The 11,084-nt window shown below is 40.1% G+C and overlaps 1 protein-coding gene across 1 annotated transcript in view; it reads left to right on the top strand.

Annotated features, from left to right (window-relative positions):
- Positions 1 to 209: 209 nt before the first annotated feature.
- LARP4B (La ribonucleoprotein 4B) overlaps positions 210 to 11,084 on the top strand; it is a 126,080-nt gene continuing 115,205 nt past the window's right edge. Inside the window, exons 1-2 of the mRNA XM_081342447.1 lie at positions 210 to 745; positions 2,384 to 2,545. Of these exons, the coding sequence (XP_081198573.1) occupies positions 478 to 745; positions 2,384 to 2,545 (430 nt within the window). The 5' untranslated portion in view covers positions 210 to 477. The remainder of the gene's footprint in view (positions 746 to 2,383; positions 2,546 to 11,084) is intronic.

Here is an 11,084-nt window from a genome sequence, read left to right as displayed (position 1 = left end):
ATTGCAGCTTACTGAAACCATATAGGGGATCCACGATGAGACCAATAGGGAAGGCAACCCCAGCCCCAATAGTGGTAGAAGGAGAAACGCATTATGAGGTTAAGCAAATCCTTGATTCTAGAATCCACAAAGGGAAGTTGCAGTACTTAATCCAGTGGGAGGGTTATCCAATATCAGAAGCTAGATGGGTGAAAGCCCAGCACGTAAAAGCAGATAGTTTAGTAAAACAATTCCACACTAAATACCCCCAAAAGCCAGGACCACTACAAGGGAAGAATTAATAACCAATGATGTGTATTCCTTTTTGTTTTCCAGGTTCCCCTTCCCTTCTAGGGGGACGGCCTGTCAAGTTACGAAGTTTACTGTCTTTAGGACTGCTGTAGTGGGTCTAGCTTGTCTACAGTTACGGGGGGAGAGGGGAGAGTTTGGGATCCACAGGTGCTCCCTATCTGTGTGAGAGCCGAAGCCGCTGAAGAGATGTATTGGCAAACCGAAGTTTCTTCTCATAACAATTGCTGGAAGATTAATTGGATAATGCTTATGCTTATGCAGTTAATAAGCATACCTGTATGTGTTCTGAGTGTGCATTATGCATTACAGGAGCCAGCCAAGGTTTCTGAATTAAATCCTAATGCAAAAGTGTGGGGGAATCACATGGTACAAGTGGAAGCAAGTGGTACTGAAGGTGGTGTGAGCAAAACCTGGGAAGAAATAACAGATCATCCACCAGATTCCTGTAAAAAAGGTACAAAAATATCTCTTTTCAAAGACTGGAGTATAACTAATACTAAAGCTATTTGTATTTACATAATACTTTTACTTGTGCAAAGTTTTCCTTTCTTCAGTTAACAGCTTCCTTCTATCCCTTCTCAGTCCACATTTTCTTCTTTGCTTTTGTTAAAGTCTAATTAAACTAATATTTGCTAACCAATATGCTCCTAACCCAGCAGTCCCCAACCTTTCCACCTTGGCAGCTCGGCTTGGCATGGGGAGGGCCGTGTGAGTGGCAGGCGAATGCATGTGCACCCTCCGCTCACACAAATGGAGCTTCACATGCGAGCAGAGGGTGCTTCAACGTGAAGCTTCACTTGCACAAGTGGCAGGCTCTTGCGCTCGTGCACAAAGCTCCACTCAGGCAGATGGAGCTTCACATGTGTGCACATACCCTCCGCTTGTAAGAGTGGAGCTTCGCACACATGCGCGCGCTTGCCCACCACTCTTACAAGTGGAGCTTCATGTACTCTTTTTTTTTATTGAAAAGTTTTAGAATACATTTTTGAATACAAAAAACCCCCCTTCCCCTCCCCTCCCCAACCCTCCCCCCTCCCCGACTTCCCAGAGCAAAATACAGGGTATAAAAATACAAACAAACATAATCTAAAATATGCAAACAACAATAAAATATTAAAGTCTATCGCACTTTAACTCTTAGTAAAATAACTACAAGCTAATTATACATCATATAAATCTGCTACTTATTCAAATGCTAAGTGAAACTTTTTAGTCCCATATTTATTCTGAATATAATCAGTCCATCTCTTCCACTCCACAGTGTATCTCTGTTGCGATTGATCTTTCAAATACGCTGAAATCTTTGCCATCTCCGCCAAGTTAGAAACTTTTAAAGTCCATTCTTCTATAGTCGGCAGTTCTTCCTTCTTCCAATATTGCGCTACTAAAAGTCTCGCTGCCGTAATTAAATTCAACATCAACTTAATATCTACAACAGTGATATCTGTGGTAATACCCAATAGAAACAGTTGCGGAGAGAACTTTATCCTTTTCTTAAATATTTTTTGCATATTCCACCAAATTTTAATCCAAAAAGCTTTAACCTTTTTGCAAGTCCACCATATATGAAAATACGTTGCGTCCTCACAGCCACACCTCCAACATTTGGGCTGACAGTTCGGATACATACTCTTGCCCATTTCTCCCGCATCCTGGTTTCAAACAGACCGTGGCTGCGGCAGGTTGGGGACCCCTGCCCTAACCCAAAGGAAATGCTTATACATACCCTGCCCTAGTTGTTCAATTTAAAAAATGATTAATTAAAAATTAATCCACCCTTAAAACCTATTAAAGGCACCAAATAATGGCTTAGCTTCAGTAAGAAACATGTTTGCTGCTTAGTGAGCAGCAGTTGTGTATACACAAAAAACAAATCATTGTATATTTTTTGCAGGTTTCATTGAGAGAAACTTTAGGTGTATTGAAAAGCTACTATTAAGCCTTAATCTACATCAATTTAAAGACATTACATAACTTAACAGTAATAACAGCAAATGCTACCCTTCCAGCAGTTAGTCAAAATATAAAGCCTTTGATGTTTCAGTCAGAGCAACTGAAGTATTTTTTGTGACTCTTATAGTTTTCTCCACAGCATTAGAGGCCAATGGTGATGGTGAAAAAAAGCGCCAGAATGAATCGTTAACAGAAGATCAAGAACCATCACTATCTGTTCCTTTATCAGACCAAACAGATATGAACCCTTTGGCTCTAGATCATGCAGAATACAAAACTATACATGAAAACACTGAGACAGGTATGGAAAAAGTCCTTGCCCATCCTTAAAGCTGTATACTTTTCTGGTTTATAGAATGACCTTCACGTAATTTACACATTCTAGCAGCTGAAGAAACATACCTGAGTAGGACTGAACTGTAGGCATTGTTACAGGTGTGGCTATATGAACAATAGCTGTGACTACTAAATACATAATGTAGGGCCTCAGGAAGTGCAAATTAATAATTTTATCAGCACACTTGGCAGGTCCAGTTGGAACACTGCCATAAGGAAGGGGAGGGGGAGCATGCTGAGGTGTGGATTGAGGATGTTTCTGTATTGCTAGCATTTGTTTCTACTTTTGCTTTGATGTGTCTGCATGGGAATTTGGGAGGAGGGAATACCCTCAAGGCCATCGGGTTTCACTCCTACTGACTGGCAAGAACAAGGTGCCGGGAAGCAGCTGGTTATCACCTTTTCAGCTCGAAGTTCTCACAACACTTTCACGCCAGCGGATTGGCTCCTGATGGACTGGGGCATTGGGGTGGGGCTGAAGAAACAGGACTTTTAGCTAAATGCTTTTGCACAGGAACCTCAGATGCCACCTTTTTACTCTGCAATCACTTTCTCTCAGTAAAAGATCCTCTTTGAAACAATGCCTGTTTCCTGATTTATGCTTTCCTGGGGGAATAGTTGAGGCAGGTCCTTATAACACCTGTATGTATGCAATTCACCTAATTGCAATTGTTGCTTGTCCTGTTATTATTTGTCCTGCTTATATACATACTGTAAGAACAATTTGCTTCCTGTCATCTTCCATTTCAGTATCAAGCTGAGTGCATAGCTAAAGTATTTAAAAATGTTAACATTCCCCACACCCTTTCAGCTGAACACAGAGCCACCCAGAGTCAGTCCAGGTGGAAAGCTTTTGCCTTATAGACAGTGTTGGGAGTTTGGATTTCTGATGGTAAATATGAATGAAGATTGGAGATCTACATATTCTGTTATACTGCAAATTTCAGTTCTACAATAAATGTATACCTTTGACAAGCTTATGTACTTTAAAAATTCTGTTCCAAGAAAAGCTGAATTGGGTGATCTTGTCAGACCCAAAGACCAAGAAAGACGCATAGTTTTTTCTAAGCAGTTTCTTTTATTGTTCCTCACCTATAGACAGAAATCTTGCCAAACTACAGGAAGTCTTCAAAACTTGCAACCATTCATTTAATGACCATTGAAAGTTACAACGCCACTGAAAAAAGTGACTTATGACTGGTTTTCACACTTTTGACTGTTGCAGCATCCCCATGATAACATGATCAAAATTTGGGCGCTTAGCAAGTGGTATGTATTTATGATAGTTGCAGTGTCCCAGGGTCATGTGATCACCATTTGTAACCTTCCCAGACGGCTTCCAACATGCAAAGTCAGTGGGAGAAGCCAGGTTCACTTAACAAGCACATGATTCACTTAACAGTTGTGACAAAAAAGGTTGTAAAATGGGCAAAACTCACTTAACTACTGGCTTGCTTGGCAACAGAAATTTTGGGCTCAATTGTGATCGTAAGTTGAGGATTATCTGTAAAGCAAGCTACTTGCATCATTAAAGATATACTCTGAGAACTTCTATGGAGGAGCTGTCTTGACCCTGTTCCTCCCAACCAGAACTAAACTTCACTGTCTTCACATTTCTCTAGAATGCACTCCCTCCCTCCTGGGAATCTGGACTATATTCCAGATCAATATAGCTGCCCAGAGTCACTTTGTAAAGGAAGATATAAATTTAATAAATAAATATTATACACGATTTCTTTAAATTGAATATTCTGTATTAGTTGGTTATAGGAAAAAATAAAGATTATGTAAGACATTGGCATATTCTCACTGCTCCACCAACACTTGCATATTCTCTGGCCTCTTTTTAGACACAGTGAAAATGAGGAAGAAAAAAATAGAGATAATCTGAGTATGACAACCTTTGTAACCATTGAACAAATGTAGCTCACTTTGTTATCTTGACTCTTTTATACAATATTTTAAAAAATAGTTACTATGTGGTGGAACCACTGGCTGAAGGAGATGATGCCCTGATATGCTGGAGGGGTTGTTAAAAGACATTTCAGCTTAAATTCCATTCAGGGAAGGAAAGATTTGAGATCAAACCCTTGGGTTTCTACAGGTGAAACTCGAAAAATTAGAATATTGTGCAAAAGTTCATTTATTTCAGTAATGCAACTTAGAAGGGGAAACTAATATATGAGATAGACTCATTACATGCAAAGCAAGATAGCTCAAGCCGTGATTTGTCATAATTGTGATGATTATGGCGTACAGCTCATGAAAACCCCAAATCCACAATCTCAGAAAATTAGAATATTACATGCAATCAATAAAACAAGGAGTGTACATAGAACAATATCGGACCTCTGAAAAGTATAAGCATGCATAGGTACTCAGTACTTGGTTTGGGCCCCTTTTGCAGCAATTACTGCCTCAGTGCAGCGTGGCATGGAAGCTATCAGCCTGTGGCACTGCTGAGGTGTTATGGAAGACCAGGATGCTTCAATAGCGGCCTTCAGCTCTTCTGCATTGTTCGGTCTCATGTCTCTCATCTTTCTGTTGGCAATGCCCCATAGATTCTCTATGGGGTTCGGGTCAGGCGAGTTTACTGGCCAATCAAGCACAGTAATCCCACGGTCATTGAACCAGGTTTTGGTGCTTTTGGCAGTGTGGGCAGGTGCCATGTCCTGCTGGAAAATGAAGTCAGCATCCCCATAAAGCTCGTCTGCGGAAGGAAGCATGAAGTGTTCCAAAATCTCCTGGTAGACGGCTGTGTTGACCTTGGACTTAATGAAGCACAGTGGACCAACACCAACAGATGACATGGCTCCCCAAATCAACACAGACTGTGGAAACTTCACACTGGACTTCAAGCATCTTGCAGTGTGTGCTTCTCCATTCTTACTCCAGACTCTGGGTCCTTGGTTTCCAAATGAGATGCAAAAGTTGCTCTCATCAGAAAAGAGGACTTTGGACCACTGAGCAACAGACCAGGTCTGTTTTTCTTTAGCCCAGGTAAGACGCTTCTGACCTTGTTTGTTGTTCAGGAGCGGCTTGACAAGAGGAATACGACATTTGAAGCCCATGTCCAGGATCCGTCTGTGTGTGGTGGCTCTTGATGCACTGACTGCAGCCTCAGTCCACTCCTTGTGAAAGTCCCCAACACTTTTGAATGGCCTTTTCCTGACAATCGTCTCCAGGCTGCGGTCATCCCTGCTGCTTGTGCACCTTTTTCTTCCACACTTTTCCCTTCCACATAACTTTCTATTAATGTGCTTTGATACAGCACTTGGGGAACATCCAACTTCTTTTGCAATTACCTTTTGAGGCTTTCCCTCCTTATGGAGGGTGTCAATGATGGTTTTCTGCACAACTGTCAGGTCAGCAGTCTTCCCCATGACTGTGATTCCTACTGAACCAGACTGAGAGACCATTTAAAGGCTCAGGAACCCTTTCCAGGTGTTATGGCTTAATTAGCTGATTAGAGTGGGACACTTTGAGCCTAGAATATTGCACCTTTTCACAATATTCTAATTTTCTGAGATTGTGGATTTGGGGTTTTCATGAACTGTAAGCCATAATCATCACACTTATGAGAAATCACGGCTTGAACTATCTTGCTTTGCATGTAATGAGTCTATCTCATATATTAGTTTCCCCTTTTAAGTTGCATTACTGAAATAAATGAACTTTTGCACGATATTCTAATTTTTCGAGTTTCACCTGTATCTGCCATTTCCCAAGGGAAGGCAGACATCTGGAGAGATTATTGTAAACTGGTGAGCAACAATAAAGAAACCTATTAACCCAGTCTCGGAACTGTTTTGGTTGCTTGCATCTGACATTTCTGGATGCTTATATAACATTTAAGCGTATTTTGGAAGAGTGGTGTTCTTACCAATATATGTAATTTTCATTTGATATTCATGGTTATTTTTGAATAGTCTGCTTTGTTCATAAACTTTGGAAAGCAGTCCATTGGAAATGCATCTAGCTCTGACTTTCCCTTGGCATAATAAAGAGTCAAGCTCTTCCTCTCCACCTAGGCCTATTGAATTGGCAGAATTACTGTTTTAGGTTGTTTTTAACAGTATTCTTGTGACCATATGTGTATTTATTTCTGCACGGAGGATCTGGACAAAGTGAATAAATAAACTGTGCCCAATGATTTTGCATAAATTTGGAGGTTTGTTTAAAAGGAAAGTGTAGATTAGATCTTACAGTGAGTAACAGCAATAAAATGCTTGTAGTTTGAGTTCTCAAATCATAAACATTTACTCCGCTGAAAGTTTTGGCATTCTATAAAAGCAGTTCATGTGTAACTACAGCTATAGGAAGTAAGTATAAAGTAAATATTTACCTGTGCTAGAATGTAGGAAGAATTGTGTAAAGACTTTGGGTTGTTGCCTCTTTATCTATTATATGGGAAGTGAGTCAGTTGGTCTTCTAATCTAGGTAATTCCCTAAGTAGGAATAGTGAGACTAGTGCTTCCACATTGTTTTATGCTTTCAACTAATGTGGTAGCTAGTTCATTCTCATTAAACATGTTTAATTGCAGTTTGAAACTTTTCCTGATCATGTCCAATTTTTTAAAAGTTAGCTGTCTTAGTCTACAATTCAGTGTGAACTTTCCTCAGTTACACATTTAGGATAACACTGCAAACCTGGCAATAGTCCTTTACATTCAAAGCCCCCTCTGACAAATTTTCAAAATAATTTCCAAAATTTTGTAAGCCAAAGGGTTTCATTTGTGCCTCCCTAAATTCTTAATGAAGCATCGTGGGGTTTCTACCCCTTGTAGCCTGTAGCTGATATTTTTAATATGTGATGGTAATAATTCCAATTGTTATACAGGTAGTCCACAACTTATAATCATAATGGAGCCTGCCTATCATGATCGTAAGTCATGATTGTTGTAAAATGGGTCACCCACATGTCCAACTCAATTTTATGACCTTTTTTGCAGTGGTCATTCACTATGGGCTGGTTTTGTAGAAAATGAGAAATATCGGTTTTCAGAAAAACCATAATAAATCATGTTCACATGAGTACTGTACAGGATGCTGCAAACAGCCATAAATGTGGGCCAGTTGCTAAGCGCCTGACATGAATTCACATGATTGGGGGGGGGCTTCAGAACTTGGTCATAAGTCAAGGACTATCTATAGCATTAAATAAAATGTACAACACTAGCCATTTGCTTTAAATTTGTAATCTTTGCCTTAACCACCAGAAATAGTTCAAGCACACTTTTTTTCAATCATGTCAAACAGCCCTTTGTGCAAATTTCAGGTGCTGTTGCTACAATAATATTAAGGTAAAGGTTCCCCCGCACATGTGTGCTAGTCGTTTCCGACTCTAGGGGCCGGTGCTCATCTCCGTTTCAAAGCTGAAGTGCCAGCACTTGTCCAAGGACATCTCCGTGGTCATGTGGCCGGCATGACTAGATGCCAAAGGCGCACGGAACGCTGTTACCTTCCCACCGTAGTGGTCCCTATTTTTCTGCTTGCATTTTTACGTGCTTTCGAACTGCTAGGTTGGCAGAAGCTGGGACGAGTCACAGGCGCTCACTCTGTTACGCGGCACTCGGGATTCGACCCGCCAAACTGCTGACCTTCTGATCGACAAGCTCAGCGTCCTAACCCACTGAGCCACCACGTCCCTTACAATAATATTACATATACTGTATATAAAACCATTCAAAATGGCAATCGCTGAGTATTTGAGACGTTTGATTGTTTTCAGATACATGATGCCAATTGAAACATATACTTATTGACTTCCGGGTGGCTCTCCAGCATCGCGGACGGTCAGAATCGACCGCCGGTCCTTCGTTGCTGTTTAAACCGCGGAGCAGCCGACAATCAGCTGCTCCGCGGCGTGAAAACCCCGCTCCTCGGGTGAAGAGGGGAGGGGGAGTTCCCAGGTAGGGGTAGAGCTCCCCTAGAGCCCCAGAACGTTTGTTCTGGGGTTTGAAGGGTGAGAGCTCCCCCAAAGCCTGGGAATCTCCGGAGCGGAAGACTCTTCTGCTATCAGCAGAACAAGATGCTGAATCCACTCCTGCCGGATCTGATCGACATCTAGAAACATTGTTGCAGCAGAGCGGATACAGGAGTCGTATAAACAGCAAGTAAAAGGCTTTAACTCTCGGGAAAAAACACTTTTTTGTCTCAATAACTACTTGGAAAAGAAAGGGAAAATGGCGCCTGAATGAACAGGGAAAAGAGAGGAGAAGATTTTTTTATATATATAAGAAGCGAAGGGGTTTTTTTTCTTTCCTCTCTCACTTCCTTTATAGTGAAAGTGTTTGCTGGGATATTGAGGAGGAATTGGACTTTAAATTTGACCTGCTTAAATTTACAAGATTTGGTTCAAGCTGTTAAAGGAGAAGAAAGTGAAAGTGTGTACGGAGAGTTAATTGGCTATAAAATGGCTTCTAAGCCTCCTAGAATCCCTGTTACTAAAAGTGCAGGGACATCGCCTGTTCAGCAATCTGGATTGCAGTCTTTGACATCATCCCCCGCAGCTGCTCCACCTGTAACTTTAAAGGACTTACAAGATGCTTTAAAAGTGGCTTTAGCAACTCAGTCTGAAAAAATAACTGAAAAAATAACTGAACAGGTGGCTGTGCTTATTGAGGATAAGAACAAAGAAATGCGGGAGGACATTCTGTTAGCACTTCAGGGGCTTGCAGGTTGTATTGAGACTCTGAATGGGTGGAAGAAGTGAAACAAAATAATCTGATGTTGGAGGCCAAAATGTGTGAAGTTGAATATAAAATGGATAAAACGGAAGAGGTTGTGATGATACAATACAGAGAGATGGAGTTTGCTCTGAGGATCAGAGGTTTGAAAGAGAATCCTCAGGAGAATTTGCAAGAGATGCTGGTGGATGCCCTGGCACCTAATTTGGGGTTTCAAGCCGAAGATTTCTTTGGCGAGATAAAGTTTTTAGAGTTAACTCTTGGATTGCCAGGCAAAGGAAATTGCCAAGAGATGTGGTGGTGTATTTTACGAAGAGAAAGATAAGAAATGAGATTATTAAATTTTTTTATAATAAGAGATTTAAAATTGCTGGTCAGGAGGTTTTGATTCTGAAAGAGATTCACCCAAAAGTTTTGAGAAAAAGAAAAGATTTCACTTTTTTGGCAGAAGAATTGAAAAAACAACAGCTTCAGTTCAGATGGGAGATACCAATGGGGATTGTGGTGAATTATGCTGGAATAAGATACCGTCTTAATACAGTTTTGAAGGCACGAGATTTTTATACTAATGTATTGAAAGCAGGTTCACCGCCATCTTCAGAAAATGAAGAAGGAAAGGATTAAGGAGAGCGACAGTCACAAGAGAAACAGCAATTTTCTGAAACTGTGCAACCCTTGGCTATAGTAAAAGAACCTATGACTCAAAGAATAACACGGGCTGCATCTAGACGTAAGGCACAACAACAACAACGGCAACAGGGCAAAGTTTGATGATTACAACTCAAGAATCAAGTGAAGCAGTGGGAGGAGCGAGGCCGAAGACACAGATCTCTGAAGATCTTCAGGAGGCGCTCCGGAGGCTTCAAGTCGCAAAAGATGGCGACAAAATTCCTGACTTGGAATGTTAATGGTTTGAATTCACCACAAAAGAGGAAGAAAATATTTCAGTATTTGAAACATTTTAAAAATGACGTTGTATGTTTGCAAGAGACGCATATTTGGGTTTCTGATCAGAAATATTTGATAAATCTGAGACTGGGTACACAATTTATTGCATCCGCTCCAGAGAAGAAAAATGGTGTAGTAATATATGTGAAGAAGGGTCTGATAGCCAAATTAATAGAAGCAGATATACAAGGAAGATATATTATTATTGAACTTTTGATTGAAGGGAAGAAAATACTTCTAATTGGAATATATGCTCCTAATCAACAACAAGAAGAATTTTATAAATTGCTACATAACAAAATAATTCAATGGGATTATAAGTCTTGTATTTTAATGGGAGACTGGAATGGTGTGATGGACACGCAGAAGGATAAGAAAGGATTTTTTAAAAATACTCCTAATCATGCTAGATTGCCTAAATCTTTCTTTGAGTTGAAAGATGATTTGGAATTGAGAGATATTTGGAGAGAAAGAAACGTGGATGAAAAGGATTTTACTTTTTTCTCAGACAGACATCAATCCTTTTCTAGGATTGATTTTATACTAATTACTAATGTTTTTTTTCTAGGATTAAGAAGATCAAGATATGTCCAAGAACTTTATCAGACCATAGTCCAGTTTGGATGGAGTTGGATAAGGGTAATGGTGACAGAAGATCATGGAGATTAAATGAAAATTTATTTAGATATGTAGAAAATGTGGAAGAATGTAAAAAGCAGATGAAAGAATTTTTATTATGAATATGCACAAAGGCACTTCTATTGAAATGGTATGGGATGCAAGTAAAGCTTTTATGAGAGTAGTTTTAATATATTTGAATAAATATAGACGTAGAATGGAATTTAAGCGTAAAGAAATAGAGGAGGA

This window comes from Vipera berus (assembly GCF_964194415.1).
Source record: "Vipera berus genome assembly, chromosome: W".
Lineage (NCBI taxonomy): Eukaryota > Metazoa > Chordata > Lepidosauria > Squamata > Viperidae > Vipera > Vipera berus.
This window is presented reverse-complemented; position numbering and strand designations above follow the sequence as displayed.